At 35.3% G+C, this 17297-nt stretch overlaps 3 protein-coding genes and 1 non-coding gene across 6 annotated transcripts in view; 2 read left to right on the top strand and 2 right to left on the bottom strand.

Moving 5' to 3' along the window:
- Positions 1–3276: 3276 nt before the first annotated feature.
- LOC113105918 (beta-1,4-glucuronyltransferase 1) lies at positions 3277–7196 on the bottom strand. Its single transcript, XM_026267300.1, has 2 exons — positions 5582–7196; positions 3277–4725 (listed from the first exon to the last, which is right to left on the bottom strand). The coding sequence occupies exons 1-2, from the start codon at positions 6683–6685 to the stop codon at positions 4534–4536; spliced, it is 1296 nt and encodes a 431-aa protein (XP_026123085.1). The 5' UTR covers positions 6686–7196; the 3' UTR covers positions 3277–4533.
- Positions 7139–7220, top strand: trnas-gcu (transfer RNA serine (anticodon GCU)). Its single transcript has one exon. It is a non-coding gene; the product is annotated as a tRNA-Ser (tRNA).
- An 820-nt stretch (positions 7221–8040) lies between these two features.
- On the bottom strand, positions 8041–10524 carry LOC113105917 (prefoldin subunit 2-like). Its single transcript, XM_026267299.1, has 4 exons — positions 10382–10524; positions 9236–9324; positions 8733–8856; positions 8041–8656 (listed from the first exon to the last, which is right to left on the bottom strand). The coding sequence occupies exons 1-4, from the start codon at positions 10442–10444 to the stop codon at positions 8471–8473; spliced, it is 462 nt and encodes a 153-aa protein (XP_026123084.1). The 5' UTR covers positions 10445–10524; the 3' UTR covers positions 8041–8470.
- Positions 10525–13440: 2916 nt separating this feature from the next.
- Positions 13441–17297, top strand: part of LOC113105916 (H(+)/Cl(-) exchange transporter 3) — a 41747-nt gene continuing 37890 nt past the window's right edge. For all 3 annotated transcript variants that reach the window (XM_026267296.1, XM_026267292.1, XM_026267295.1), the window contains exon 1: positions 13441–13620. The gene's annotated coding sequence lies outside the window, so the exon portion shown is untranslated. The remainder of the gene's footprint in view (positions 13621–17297) is intronic.

Raw genomic sequence — 17297 nt, 5'->3', positions numbered from 1 at the left:
CCACTTTACCTCACCAAACCTGCTTAATAAAACGTCTTATCCACACCAACCCCTCAACCATCATGCCTTATGCTTCCTCTCCCACATTTCTTTACGCAGGAGAAGAGAGAGAACAAGAGGCTCAATGCAGAAATATACAGATTGTGCAAACAGAGATGACTGACGTTATACGTTTCAGAGACATCACAGAAGAAACATTGAGCCGTTCTGTAAATGGCTTTGGATAAAGGAGCAGTTCACCCAAAAAATCACTCCGTCCAAGATATAGATCGGTTCCTTTCTTCACCAGAACAGATTTGGAGAAATATAGCATTATTATATCTGCAGTGAATGGGTGCCGTCAGAATGAGAGTCCGAACAGCTGATAAAAACATCACACTCCAGTCCATCAGTTAACATCTGGAGAAGTGAAAAGCTGTGTTTGTGATGTTTTAAACTTTTGAATGTTGCATCTGTTTTGACATTATCTGAATAAAACTACCAAAATGTCAGCTTTATCAAGTTAAAGACTGTTAGCTGTATATACTGTATTTCCCTACAGTTTTACTCTTGATAAAAAGGCTTTATACGGAATAGTTTCATTTTGATTTGGAATAACGCATGACAAGAAAGGCACCAACAGCAAAGTCAGATACATTTTGGTTACCATAGCAACTAATTATTTCAAACAGTGTGAACATTCCAAATAGAATTTCTGAACTGTCTTGTAACTACAGTAATTCCAACATGACACAAAAGTGACATTTCGCTTTACAAAGTTCCCAAATAAAATTGTAAACAACTAATGTAATCAGCATAAATAGCTAGCTTTTGTAATTTGTGAAAGCAAAACTTTTATTCCCAGCTGACAAAAATATGTTCTAAGAACGTTTTGCAAACGTTTCCATTAACCTATTTCTGAATGTTCTCAACGTTTAAAACATCTAGTTTATAAATCTTTTTGAAAACTTATTTTTAAAGTGAACAGTAAAAATAATAATAAATAAAAATTACAAATATGGTTATTGTTACTTTTGAATAATCTGTAATGTTCTGAAACGAGTAGAAGGCCTGACATTTAAACAAAAATGTTAAATGAACATCTGACTAAAAAATTTCGGAAAGAAGAAAAAAGATCCATGAACGTTAATGTTTCGAAAACATTAAAGACCGAATAATGTAGAATAAACATGTTACCGTTCTTCATTACTGGAAGAACCTTTGTTATTTAATAACTTTGAGAGAATGTTAGCCAAAGTTCTGATAACTTTCCTTTTAGCTCTCTTGTCAATATTGTACTACACAATATTTTGCACCTTCAACGTTTGTGTCTTTACAATAAGTTAAATGATACAAAATTGCATGAGAACTGTGGTAAACTCTATGTGAATCGTAGGCTATGGCACACTGAAGAGCAGCAGTCCAGTTCTAGTTGTTAAATCAGGTTTAGCAGCAGAAGTGAACTGAAATGAACTTGCTCTGTTTGTGTTCTCCTCAGCTTGGGGTTATTGATGTGTGTAAATGCGTAATGCTCTGTTCTGCCAGATTCAAGAGAGATCTAAACCTCATGACACACAGACACTAATTCACACCAACACACGGTGGCACAGCAAGCACGTGCTTCACACTGATGCACATCAAACCGGAAGGTCCACCTCATTTTTCTGCTCTCTAATCATAATTGTAAAATAGTTTTGCCCCCACAGACGATCATTTAGTTAAGGTTACCCAGAGCTTTCCTCAACAGTCCTCTCGGCCAGTCGGAACGCAAGAAATGTGTTGTAAGTGACGCTTTTCTGTATTATTTCCTTGGTCTAAAAATTTACAAAAATAGCTGGTTTGTTATGAATTTGCTTTGCTAACACAAGCACTAAAAGTTCACTTTCAGGAGGGACTGACTCAGAAGCTGAAGAAAAATCGCGGCTTTACCTGCAGTCGCTGTAATGTAAGTAAAACACTGACAGGTTTTATTATTTTTATTATTTTAAACATAACTCAGGTTAGGCATGAAACAGCTGGAGCGACGGTTGTCTCCATCCTCACACTTTACTCCCTCTACTGGTTCAGTTAGAAAATGACAATCATACGTTTATTAGTGTATAATAGGCTTCAGACTAATCATAAACTCAAATATGTCAATGCAATTCACCATATTTTTAATGTAAGAGCGCGCGCGACCATTTGGTGCCACTGGCTTTCAGGATTTATTGTTGCACAAAACAACTCGTAACTGGTAACTGGTATTTCTTATCAAATTATACTGGCCTTTATATAAAATTATAAAGGCTTTATATGGAATAGTTTCAATTTGATTTGGAATAACGCAGGACGAGAAAGACATCAACAGCCAAGTCAGATACATTTTGGCATCCTGAGTTACCATAGCAACTAATTATTTCAAACAGTGTGAACATTCCAAATAGAATTGGCTGAATGTCGGCACTTTTGTCATATGACGTCTTTAATGTATCATCTTAATTATGAATAGACTACACTTTTATATGTATAAAAAAGATGCATAGGATTCAAAGTGTAAAAAGTATTATTATTATTATTATTTTACCTTTCTTTTGTGGCCTTGGTCTATCTGTTCGCATCTGTTTTTTGCTTTAGCTCCAAGATTTTTCATCAACACAGTATCAAAATGGTTATAAATATACCAAAATTGTACTTAAAGTCAAACAATGTTTCAATAAGGCCAAACAATACAAAAAATAGCAGTGTTTAGTTTCTTAATGTCTCTCAACTTACATTCTTTGTATAAAAAAAACAGTCCAGATTGTAGTTCTGTCTCACTTAATTTTGTCAATAGTTTGTAATAACATTTCCATGATCATCTAGTGAAATTACTGTACATCCAGTCAAACTGATCCAAAATGATCCATTCTAACTTAATGCATTTTGGTGCTAACACATCGGTCACTTGGTAGAAACTACTGAAATTAAGACAGATGGCAATTATCACATCTGTTTATTTTTGCCAGTTTCTACAAAGTGACAGATGCATTAGCACCAAAATGCATTGAGTTTGACTGGATGCATCTTGACACCAACAAACAAAAACTATATATATATATATATATATATATATATATAGGCTATATGAAGTGTTTCCTCTTCCTTAATAAAAGTTGATATGTATGTTTATTTAATTATCTGAACATTGCCCAATTATATTCTTCAGTTTAGTTTTTCCTGGCTGTAAATCACTCTAGAATAGAGCTACAGTGTTGTATTATCAGAAACAAACAAATGTCCAATAATGCATCTGCTATTGTAGATTGAAAGAGACCGACACAAATGTAGTAGATTTATTGTAACTAGATAGAAAACAAACAAGTCAATATTAATAATAAAAACAAAACCTTAAATAATCATTCAACAAATACTGAAACTTTTAGTTAGTTTTATAAAACACTTCACAATCTTTTTTTATTATTATTCATGCTTCCAATACTACACAACACTGCAGGGTAAACAGATAAATAACCAAAATGTTGCTTTTATGGCAAAATAAATAAATAAAACAATTGGCAAAATAATATAACTAATGTAAAAATGTACTTTTAATGTACATTTTCGATGTCAGGCAAGATTTTCACATCAGAAAAAAATAATAATATAAAGTAAAAGAAAACGGATTATATTTTCCCAAAACAAAGGACAATACATACGAGCCCCATTCAGTGTAAAACACTACATTTGTTGTAAATATCTGACATCTACAGATGCCTGTTCAGTCTAATCATCTGCAGACTGTACATTCCTGCATTAATCTAGTGTTGCTTAATTGTCATCTACCCCTAATCCACAGTATAATTAAAACACTAATATGATTTTCAGACGCCGCTCCCTGTGTGTGTGTGTGTGTGTGTGTGTGTGTGTGTGTGATATCTTCAGGCTCTGTGAGCGTCTTTAGACTTGTTATTAGCATAAAGGTGGCCTATCGACCTTAATATGTTAATAGCTTTACAACTAATCTCTGGGTCTTTACAAGACCTTGTCTCGTCAGTAACTCAAACACGCGTCACAACATGAGAACCTGGCTTTATCTGATATACAGATTTATGTTCTGGAAATGTATTCAAATTAGTCAAATTTGCATATTTAAACATACCACTTTTGGAAACTTGCAACAAACAAACTTTTTTTTTTTTTGCAATTCTTAATGTAATCAATCAGCTAGAAAATGATGGTGATATATATTAGTTCATGTTTTGTACTCTATTCATCTGAGGTGTCTTGTCTTAAATTTGGGGAAGAAAGTGGGGAAAAATACTTTGAAAACCAGCATAAAAATCTAATAAATAAATAAGTTAACTTTGAAATAAAATGTAATGAAAACAACAAAGGACCATCTTTACGTAGTTTCTCTCTTTAGAAGCGTGAAGGATCACATGTTCAGTTTATTGAGAAAACATTGAGCATTCAAGAGCATCTCCTTTGACTGTAGTTTTTGATGCTTGAAATGAGATCCAAACAGGTTCTTGTTTGAGTTGTGTGCTTCTATGATCCTCACATGAAGTCAGGATGAGCTGTGCTTTCTCTCGTCTCTCAGCAGCGGCGAGGCGAGTTCGGATACTTGGCCTTCAGACTCTCCTTGAAGCTGCGGAAGAGTATGCGGTTCTTGCGGTTCTCCTCATCTTTCCTGCGGTGGAACTCTCCCTGGACCTTAAACCCTCTGTGCACCACGAAGGCATTGCTCAGCACAGAGAAGCGGTAACCGGCGATGTGAAGCTCACAGGCCTGAAGAGAGGAGAGAAATCAGGCAGAAGGTAACCCAGTTAATTAGTGAATAACAAAAATAAATTCATATTTTACACCACAGGAGGGTTATGAACTCATTCTACTTTCTGTTCACAATAAACAAAATATTAATTAGCTTTATTGCAATATATGTATATATGTGTGTGTGTGTGTGTGTGTGTGTGTGTGTGAGAGAGAGAGAGAGTATATTAATTTATAAAATTGTCTAATTCATGTATTAAATACTTAATTTAAAAAAATTAATAACTTTTTTTTGTAATTTTCAAGCATATACATTTTGGAGGTTAAAACGCATACAATAATTGAAATTATTTTGTTATATAAATTATTTACATATATGGCATTCTGGAAACATCATATAATATGTTTAGGATATTATATTAATTATTTTAAAAGTTATTAAATTTATATAGAATATAAAAAATAATATCATAGTTATATAATTTATATAACTACTAATAATACTCTAAATATCATAATATAGCCTAATATACACTGAACAAAATTATAAAAGCAACACTTGTTTTTGCCCCCATTTTTCATGAGATGAACTCAAAAGATCTAAGACTTTTTTTCTATATACACAAAATGCCCATTTCTCTCAAATATTGTTCACAGATCTGTCTAAATCTGTGTTCGTGAGCACTTCTCCTTTGCCGAGATAATCCATCCACCTCACAGTTCTAGCATATCAAGATGCTGATTAGACAGCATGATTATTGCACAGGTGTACCTTAGTCTGGCCACAATAAAAGCCAACATTAGCATGATTTATTTGGTGAATTGATTGGTTGCGTATTCACTTCCTGCAGGAGTCCACCTCTCCATCCCTCACCTGACTGATGCGGTTGAAGCCGTACTGCCTGAAGTTCTCATCGTAGAGAGGAACCGTTCGAGCGCCGATGTAGAAAGGCTCCCACGGATCGGCCCAGTTTATAGTGTACGCCACTTCCAGGGGCCCGGAGCCCCTGCTGGCCAGATTGACCCACTGCGAGTAATTGGTAGGAGCCTGACAGCGAGAGCAAAGCTCATCGTAGAACGGTCTCACCTCGCCCACCTGATAGAGCTGCAGCAGCTCCGCCTTCGTCGCAGGCATCTTACGAGTGTGTCTGATCTCGAACGCAGGGAGCACCAGGACTTCGTCCACGGCCGGTTCACGCCTCATTAGCATTGTCACGAATTGGTGGTGCAGATTGGCACTGGGTATCATGTCGATGTCGATGACCAGGATGTAAGCGGCGTCTGTGCCACTCCGGGCCACATTGCGAAGAAGGTTATTGGGGTACGAGACATTGTTCCCAATCGCGTAGTTTTTAAACTTATTTCTGTTCGATTCGAGCTTGGCGAAGACGCCGGAGCAGCCCATCTCCTCCAGACCGGCGAAATGCTCTCGATCCTGGTCTGGGAAACTGGCCATTTCACCCGAGTGGCAAACCAGATGGAAGTCCACCAACGCTTGAACCTGCGGGCAAAACAGACTGAGGGCGTAAACGAACGCCGTCGCGAACTTGACATCCTGACCGTTGGCGAAGATCGCGACGGATAGAGGATTCTGCCAGCGCTCCAACAAAGAGCTCAGATGGTGAAGGTTGTTGATGGTCGTATGCGTGACTAGAGCCAGGTGATGCGATCTGGGATCCGCTCCTGGCTTCTGATTGGTCGAGAAGTCGCTTTTGATTAGGTTCTTATACACGCGGTACTGTCCGCTCCCATCGAAGATCCCGCCTGTGGATAAAGAATACCTGAGATGTTCCCGCCTAGGGTTCTTCTCTCCTTGGTTTGCAGTCTTTTTGGAGCCGAAGAGCTCAGAATACTTGTAGCGCTGCTGTTTGCCGTGCAACTTTGAGAGAAAAGACAGATATAAAAGCTGCAACAGTGCAACGATGAGAAGGGCACTGAGCACCACCTTAAACACGGAGCATTTTTTTGAGAAATGCATTACAATTACTAGCACCTTTAGGTCAATGCTAATGAAATGAAAGTGTGCTCACACAGATCAGCAAGGGTTGGCCAGCTATGCAGCCCTCATGCATGCATTGCAGCCAGATGTAGTGCAGGTCAGTTTAAACGGGAATTGGCTTGCATGTTTGGATGCATGCATTGAAAAGACGCCTGTGGACAGCAGAAGAGAAACGCGTTCGTGAAGCGCGCACACACTGCCCATGGCGGCGCATGTTTATTTACTCTTCCGGTTAACGTTACCGTAAACACCGTAAAACGTGCTCGGCTCACTCTACTTGTACTCTGGCGTACCGGTTTCGATTCCATAAACACTTGCTGTTAGTATCAGCCAGAAGAAACATTAGTAAACACATTTTAATAGATTAATAAAACATAGTAGTTCTGTAGATCTGTAGAATCAAAATAGTCCTGTACATATATACGTGCATCAGACGAGGTGGCCGAGTGGTTAAGGCGATGGACTGCTAATCCATTGTGCTCTGCACGCGTGGGTTCGAATCCCATCCTCGTCGAAGATCTGTTTTTCGTTAATATTTTATTTAGGACCGGAAGTCCTGTAGTTTTGGTGTATTACGCGCTAAATGTACTCAGCAAGCGCTAATCATGAAATGCAATGATGTTTTATGTCATAGTAACGTTTAGGTTTAAATAACAAAAATATACACCAATATATATACAAAATTTAATTAAAACATAGTATTTTAATATAAAAAGGCGATCTTGAGACGGTATTTGTGAGACTTTGGAGCCCCCTACAGTTCAGCGAGTGGAATTTCCTGTCGTAAAAACTCGACGTAATTACAGCAGATAGCTGTTCACGACACGTGCGTTCGTTGCTGCCGTAAAACATTCAGTCCTTTTCGCGGAATTCGTAACTGTTTATCAAACTTGTATTTAAAAAATAAAATAAAATAACTTGCCTACAGCTTCTTCGAAGTACACCCACATACTTTTATATATGCATATAATAACTGTTCGGTATCATGGTTTATTTTGTAAAATGTTCTATGAGTTTTACAATTATTGTCACACGGAAGTCACTTTCAAAACAAAGAGAAATCATGTAGTTTAGAGATACACCATTTAGAATAGCATTAATTATTGTCTCACATATATAAACATTTAATCTCAAACATTAGTAAAAATCTCTTTACCCACATTTATAGAAACCCCGTAAATTTGAATTATAATAGCAAAATAATTTTTAGAATCTATAAAACATGAAGACAAATATATTATAATTTCAATTTACACTGTTAATTATTAACTTAATTAGCAACATGCTTTTTAATTTTGCTCCATGAATTTATTGATAAAACAAAACACGCCACACTGTGAACACGTCACTGACTTTTGTATTTTTAATTCAATAACTAAAACCACAAAAACAAAAACAAACACAGAAAGTCTTCAGGTCCGGGATACGAGACAGCCATCGTCTCACTCCAAATATTAATCACTAAACATGACGTCTTCCCAAAGCTGAAGAAAGTGACTTGAATGTGAAAGTCATCTTGAATACGGTGAATTTATGCAGTCACGCTTGTTGACTATTTATTTGCAATGAACTGGAACGAAAAGCAAATAATGGAAACGATGCATTCGTCTGTAAGTGTTCGGATAGGACAGCTGTTGTTGTGAGTTGTGTTTTGATATTATGAATGAACGAGACATGCATTACTTTCCCTCTCGTTCGTGCTTTCTGACTGGCTTCTGTCAGACTGAACAGAAACATGCCAGCTCAGTTTAACCCAGTGTTTAACTATGAGACGAGCACTCCAGCGCCTCCTTTAGAGCCTCCTTCACTCTCTTTTGCTGGACTGGCGTCCGTTTTGCTCTGTTTGTCGTCCTCTCCGACCAGTCGGATGTTGTAGCGCTCGCGGTACTCCGTCAGCTCCCGTCCTTTCACCTGCATCTGTGTGTTGAGCGACTCCACGATCTTCGTGATCTGATCAGAGGGAGATATATATATAAATATAATAATGCATGGTTTCTGGAGTGTGTGTGCTGCAGTAGAGTCGTACCTGTTCTTTATTGTTTTCTAGCGCAGGCAGGACTTCTTTGACAGTCCTCTCCACAAGCACGCCGCCGACTAAACGATAGCACTTCCGCGACGGATCGACTTCCTTCAGCGTGTCGATGACGAGGCTGTGAGGAGGAAGTGATGAGCGTCAGAACAAGAGCGCAGTCCATCACGTAACATTGTGTGAAAGCTGTGTGTTTGTAAGAAACAAATCCATCATCGAGATAACGTTTATGTTCAAAGTGTTGCGTTCGACTAGAATACACGTCCAGAATCCTTAATATTGATTACAGGAGAGAACTCTGCACGGATCGAGTGGAAACCAGTGCATGTGAGAGACAAATGTGATGGATTTGTTTTCTTCCAAACGTGCAGGTTTTCCCTACAGGAGATGTTAGCTGCTGGACTGGAGCGGTGTGGATTATTGGGATGTTTTTATCAGCTGTCTGTCCCTGTAGAGGATCCATGAGGGAGGTGAAGGGGAGTCTCTTTTATCAAACACACCTGTGTTCATTGATCTCCATCTCAAACTCTGCAGATTTGGAGGCCATGCTACGCTGCTCCTGTCGCATCCTCTGGAAAGTAGCCACCACCTGATTCAGACAAGCACAGGTATTAATAACACATGCATATCAATAATACAATAAAATAATAATAAAAGATTATGAGAGTTCATATATACTGGTGCATTTAGAAAAATATTTCTGTCCCCTTGATGATTTGGGTGGGGGGGGGGCTTAAAAATATATTTTTTTAGGTAATTATAATTGTTTTAAACATGATTATTAAGTATTTAATTTCCTAAATGTTATGTTAATTTTTCCACGTTATTTTAACGTTATTATTTTAACGTTTGGACTTTCATGTAATAAACATTTATAGTTATTATTACAAATTATATTTACAGTTTATATTTATTAAATAACTAAAATTATCACAGTTACAATGCAATCAAAGGATTAAATATAACCTTCTAAAAATATATCACTTTAAAAAAAAAATAATAATATTTAATAATAGTTTATATAATATGTATATTTAAATATTTATAAAAAAAAAATGTGTGTGTGTGGGAAAGTAACAATACCTGAATTTTATATCCAAATACACACTCACACACACGCATATATATATATGAATATATATGTATAAATGTATGTATATATATATGTGTGTGTGTGTGTGTGTGTGTGTGTGTGTTTGTATATATCAAACTGACGTTAAACAGTTTAAAATCTGCGTTAGACTAGGGGAAATGTCATTTATGAATATGAATTCGTCAGGAATGTCTCTAAATGAAGAGACCTGTGTCCTGTAAGTGCTGTCTGAAGGAACAGTGACAGAAGATGGACTTCCTTTAAAGAGACAGGAGAGCACGTGCTAGTGCAAAGATTATAACTGCAGTATCTCTCATGCAGATGATCTGAAGCTTGACTATGAAGCAGCTCGCGCGTGTCTCAATCTGTACCGACAACAATACAGATTCACACAGCACATCTACAGCGCGAGCGACGCGACAGAACTCAAACACCTCCAGCAGCACTGAGGGCGTCAGGTGCGCGCGGCTTTTGCTTACAGCAGACGCGTTTCTCGCTCGCGGCGGCGATGAAGCGTTCATGCGTTACTGTAATAAACCCGACGCGTCGTTACCTGCTCAGCAGACGGAGAGGACTGCTTTCCGCCGCTTTTACTGCTCGCGCTGTTCGCCGCCATGATAAACTACACACACAGTCCCGCAGTCAGGACCCCACCGGTCACATGACGGGCTCGCCGCGAACACTCCTGACTGAAATTACCGCTCTCTTTTTTTTAAACCACACATAAAATACGCATATCCACCGGCAAGATATTTTACACGTTTCTGATGACGGTTTCTTATGAAGGGTAACTTCCACAGGAGGCGCTTTGGCGAATCCCACATTCAAATCAAAGGCGTTTAAGTCTTACTGAAGACATTTATATAATAACAATCATAATATTTTTAAATTAGTCGACTATATCAGAAATATATGTAATATATGAAATATATGAAATCTAGATTTAAATTTAATATTTAAATAAATGCCTAGTTTTTTTAATAAGTGATCGCAACGACTCTCCTATGATTGGCCCTTCTTGCTCTGCGCTGAGAAAAGTCACAGGTCACACGTGAAAGCGCTGATTTATTCTGGATTTTAAAACTTAAACTAGATTTTTGATTAATAATATGCATCGCTAAGAACTTCATTTGGATAACCCTAAAAGCGATTTTCTGAGTATTAATGTATTTATTTATTTTGCACCCTCAGATACCAGTATCTTTTTTTTTTTTTTTTTTTTATTATTATTAACAAATATGTACAGAACAAAACTGTTTGCCAGGGGTACAAACATTAAAATAAATAAGGTTACAAAGAGTATACAGAATACACATTAGTTGCATAGAAATTTTTCTAGAATAGAATTTGTTTTTAAAGCCTTTGATTGTTTAAGATCATTGATGGTGGTGCTGTAATGAGATAGCTCTTGTAGAAATAGGTTAAATAATGGCTTGCTGTCAGTCCATTTTCTTTTATGAATGTGAAATTTTCCTAAAAATAAAACAAGTTGTACAAAAAAAATCAAGTCCTTTTCCAAATTAATGTCCTCAAAGTAAAGAAGAACGTCCTTCTCCTGCAAATATAATGACTGTCCTGTTTTCCTTTCAATAAAATTTTGTACATTCATCCAGAACATTTTAGTAAACACACAATGATAAAACAGATGTTCAATAGTTTCTTCATTTGAGCCACAGAAAATACACGAATACTCAATATCAATCTTAAATCTTTCTAACGTCTTTTTTGCCGGATATATTCTATGTATAATTCTGAAAGATACTTCTTTTATTTTATTGTTTAGACAGAATTTATTACTCATCAACCACATTTCTTTCCAATTAATATCCTTATAAAGAGATGTCCAAAATTTTTTAGCAGGAGGAACCGTAACATTAACCAAAAGGTTTCTAATGTAATTACTTGAACATTTGTTTCTTGTAACGTCTACACTTCCCAGAAAAATATTGTTAACAGGAGCTGTCACAAAAAGCTCTGTTCTGGATCCAATCAAAAGCTGCAAAACATTCCTTGGAATAGCAGCAAAGACAATGTCATATTCTTTTGGTGTAACTGCAATATCAAATTTAGAAATAAATTCTTCAAACAATAACAATTGACCATCCGAATTCATAAGTTGTGAAACCAAAACAATACCATTATTAATCCAGTTTTTGTTGTACAAAGATCTGTTTTTATACTGAATACTCCTGTTATTCCAAATGTAATAATTTGTAGGTGAGAAATTATGTTTGTACACCAGTTTCCATGACAGCAGAGCTTGCTTGTGGAAATTAGCTAATTTTACAGGCAATTTATCAGGGTTATAGTCACACTTCAACACGAAGTTGAGTCCTCCAATTGAATTAAAAATGAATTTAGGGAAAGCATTCCAAATATTATCTTCTTCTTGAATTAACTTAGTAAGCCATTTAATTTTAAAAGTATTATTTACTGTTTCAAAACAAAGAACCTCCAGACCTCCATTTTGTCTTGTGTTACATAATACCTCTTTTTTAAGATAATGACACTTATTTCTCCAGATGAAATTGAAAAGAGTTTTATCTAGTTTTTTAAAAACTGTAGTAGGCATTCCCAAAGCCAGAGACACATAAACAGCACGTGATATTCCTTCAGCTTTGGACAGTAAAACTCTGCCATTTAAAGAAAGATCCCTCATTAACCACATGTTAAATTTTTTTGTTATTTGCTCAGATTCCAGTATCTCGGCTAAATATTGTCCTGTCCCAACAAATATTTATTATTACAGCTTTTAGATGATGTACGAATTTCAATTTTCATTTTAACATCAGATCATCTTTAATGATTTGTGAATCTCCATGAGAAACGTGTTAATCAATAAATGCTTTTACTTCATTTGTTGTAATTGCAATATAAATAGCCTGCAGTTTTATTAATGTCCGCGTAGTGGCGCAACAGAGACGTTGAGTCTAACATTGAGTGTAGATAAAGGAAAAATGCATTAATTACTAATGCAAGTATTACTCAACACACTTGTCACTTCTAATTCTCTTTAATGAAATAAAATATCTTTATTTTATTTATTTTGTGCTTTTTATTTTATTCATGTAATCTTCATATTTTTATTTTGAGGAGTTTTCATGGAACTATACAATATTCACACCTAGATTATGCACCATTTATTTCTATATTATTAATCTTTAAAAACACAATTTTATGAATCATGATGATTAATTAATATGATGCATTGGTTTTTCATATTTCAAAAGTACTGTAATACATTTAATTAAAAAATAAATAATAAACCAGTTTAAATGAAAGGCAGAACATACTGTCATGTTTAAATAGAGAAAATACTCATATGCAATATATATATATTTTTTAAATCTATGATGATTCATTAATAATTGTAATTAATTATGAATTACTTCCATCGTGTGTTTTTTTCACAAATTAAAATTTAAGTATATTTAATTTTCAGAAACATATTGTCACAATGAAAAACATTTTTTTATTTATTATATTTGTATTGTTTGTTTTTTTTTACATTTAAATGATCTTGAATACAAATCAGATTATATTTATTTATTAATTATTATTATTATTTTAAGTGTAAATACACGGAAGACGCGCGGATCTCGTTTGTCTCTGATGGAGGAGGAGGCGGATGGGACACCGGAAGTGAACGTCATCGACGCACGAACGGGCCAAAACAAGCAGCGCCAGCACAAGAGTGACAGTTGATTCTTGAGAGGAAGATGTCGTTGCGTGTTTTATCCGATCTTCTGGGATGATCTGTGTCTTCAGAGGTCGTTTCGAGGCATCGAAGAGGTAAGACGCTCACATCTGTGTCGCGTTCCCGCTCCCAACGCTCGGTTCAGAAGCACCTGTCGGTTGATTTCATCGCGATGATCAGAGATGTCCCCAGCGCGAGCGTGTTTCAGCGCCTCAGTCTCATCTGAACAGAAGAGAGATGCTGCAGATGTCCAGTCAGATACTTTATGATGCTGTAGGGTTATTAAAAGCGGTTCAGTTACACGACATGACGCTAGAGACGCACACACAGCACTTTCTTAGGTGAGATGTGCTTCGTGTGTGTGTGTGTGTGTGTGTGTGTGTGAGATCATTAACATGCGTGTCACTGATGCGGAGGCCTCCAGCAGACGAGTGTGTGAACACTTCACAACATGACTGTAAGTCCACAGATACACAGCTCATAACTCCAGCACACATGTGCATCAGATCAAACAGAGGAGAGTTCACTCGAGGAAACAGGAAGTTACAAACCTCTCTCACTTTCCTTTGCAGAAAGTGCTTACTTATGGTTTTATTGAGTTTTTGTCATTTTCTCCCCATGCGTTTACGATAAACTTAACTTTTAAGCCTCAAAAGAATGCCTGTATAGTTCATATGAATCATTTCAAAATATTTCGAGAAAAAAAATAACCGTTATTTTTTTTTAAATAAACAATAAATTAGTAATACATTTAGACAACAATAACATGTTATAACAATAACAATTTAATATAATACACAAATAATATAATTTTATAAAATAAAACAAATATGTACTAATAAAGTGGTAAATAAATAATTAATGCAGCTAACAATAGAGTGCTTGATTGAGTGGAAAAAAAATATTTTGAACTTAATAGAAACACTTTCTTTTTTCTAAATAAAGTTGGACTTATATAACTTTCGTGAGAGAAGTATCTATGTCATATTTCTACACTAATTGTTCAGACTGGTTTGTGAAGTGCATCGGACATTTATGATCTTATGAAGAGTGTACCAAGACAAAACAGAGAGAGAGAGAGGAGTTCAGTAAATATGAGTTTGATTTGAGTCTGAATCTCATGCCGTGCTCAGATCATGTGGCTTAATGGATTCAGGTCAAACATTTCATAAAAAATGTGTTGTACTTGATATAATTGTTAACTTTAAATAAATATTGCAAAACAAAAAAATAATAATAATTATAATAAAAATAATATTTGTATATTAACACATTAAGATATGAATGACTACATTATTTATATATATATATATATATATATATATATATATATATATATATATATATATATATATATATATATATATATATATATATATATATATTTCTTAAATATTAAAAGCATAAGCAGTTTATTTCAGCTAACTGCAAAGACAGCATTATTAATTTTTATTTAATTTAACTTGATATATTAAAATAAGTCAAAGTCAAACTAATGAATAAAACTCACTAAAAACTATGAAATATATATTTTTTTAAACTAATAAGAATGACAAAAAGCTACAAACATATCACTAAAATTTGATCTAAAATTAAAGTCAAAACAAAATCAAAAAACATTATCTAATTCCAAATATTAACAGAAACTAAAACCGTACTGTATGTGTGATGTCAGGGGTCACAGTAATATTTAGACTTTATTCACATGGAGGAGCCAGAAGTGTTGACTGGACAGGTTGTGTTGTGTTTGAGTGGTGTGAAGTACATCTGTAAATGATGTTTGCTGGTGTCAGCAGTAAATATAAGCCTCTTCCTCTTTCGTCTTCGAGCGTCTTCCTGCTCTGAGAGGAACTTCAGACGTCGGTCACTAGCATCACTCAGCTGTCGTCAGATAACTGTTTTTGATGGCTGTGGAGTGTATGATGTCTAGAGGTTCATTAGTGTGCTTCTCTGCCGTATCCGTGTCATTTTTACTGACGGTGGAGTAAATAAATGCTAGTGATCCCATCATTTCAAACCGCTGATTCATCTCTAAGCAACAGTCACCTAGGTGATACTTCCATGACAACAGAGAGAGAGAGAGATACACACACACACACACACACACACATAATTTGAGTGAAAATGTATTTACCAAGAAAGTGGCAAGATGAAAACCACTATTTTCTGTTTCAAACTTTCACATAGCATCTTTAAGTTATAAATTAATAACATAAAAAATTCAAATCTAGGTTTTGATTTTCAGAGATTTATTATAAAATGTTATTATTTGTTTCCTCCAAATGCAATAAATCCATCATACTTTTTTTTTCTTCAAAATGCAGTAAATCCATTGAATCGATATGAATGTTATTTTTCATATTGAAATTGATGAAGATGCACAACAAAGTGAGTTGATGCTCACATGACAGCCTCTGAGAGTCTGAACTTATACAGACACTGGACTAATCATACATTCATCAGTCATCGCTTCAGAAAGGAATATAATGGGTCATCTTGTTAATGCTTAGTATAAATTAATTACAGCAATAAAAATACATTTCTTCATGAGCAAAAACATGACATCAATATCACACTCTAGACCACAGAAATTACAAAAGTGCAATCATCTTTGCCATGTTACATTCATTTAGTTGACTAGTGCTATGTGCTGTATTAACGGAAACATAAATGGCATTAATGAAAACACTAAGACTGACAAGCTACAGGATATCTCGTTCATAATCTAATGTGATTCATCTAATGAACACGGTATAGTGTAGCTTGATCTATGGCTCTGTGTATTAATGCATCTGAATAATTTCCATCTGAAAGCATGTGATGGAGATTTACCGGTGCTATTAATCACAGAACCGGCTTTACTGACAAGATGTGCATGACATCACATGCGATTTATTGTGCTGCCATTGTTTATTGATCACAAAATACAACATAGTTCAGGAAAACTAGGATATGGAGTGTATTCAAAGGACCGCCATTACTGTTTACAGTGCGTGGAATGGTGCGCTGCGATTGGCTGTCACTGTTTACAGTGCGTGGAATGGTGCGCTGCGATTGGTTGTCACCGTTTACAGTGCGTGGAATGGTTCGCTGTGATTGGTTGTCACTGTTTACAGTCCGTGGAATGGTTCGCTGCGATTGTTTGTCACTGTTTACAGTGCGTGGAATGGTTCGCTGTAGGGCTGGGCGATATGGAGCAAAAAATATATCTCGATATATTTTGCTATATCTCGATATACGATATATATCTCGATATCTTTACAGGAAAAATAACCCCCAAAAAACTACTGCAAAAACAAATATGGCAAATATTACATGTTAAGGGGCCTATGAAACATTTTATTTTTTTCTTCACCATATGTTTTATTGTTACCTAATTCTGTGTGCATAAATGCATAAAAACAACTTAATTAGTTAAAAAAAATTCTTAAAATAGCCTTATGTGAAATGTTTTTTTCCCTTCAGAAATTCTGTGTATTTACATTTTACTGATTATCAAATGAAGGCATAAAACATTCATTTAATTTATCTTTTAATTATTTAAAATTAAGAAAACTTTATTTTTTTGGTAAACAAAGGGGATTTACTATTAAAAATAAAACATGGGAGAAATGTTGTGTGATTATTCCTTATAAAATTATGTTCGTTTCATTTTAATAGTAGTAGTAGTGGGCTATCTACATTCTGCTGTACAATAGTAATAGATTTCTGTCAAATACTTTTATTTTTTTCAATTACTTTACAGTTCTGTGTATGTGATACCACAGTCTAT

Source organism: Carassius auratus, chromosome 7 (genome assembly GCF_003368295.1).
Source record: "Carassius auratus strain Wakin chromosome 7, ASM336829v1, whole genome shotgun sequence".
Lineage (NCBI taxonomy): Eukaryota > Metazoa > Chordata > Actinopteri > Cypriniformes > Cyprinidae > Carassius > Carassius auratus.
The sequence above is the reverse complement of the archived record's forward strand: the minus strand, read 5'-3'. Positions and strand labels throughout refer to the sequence as shown.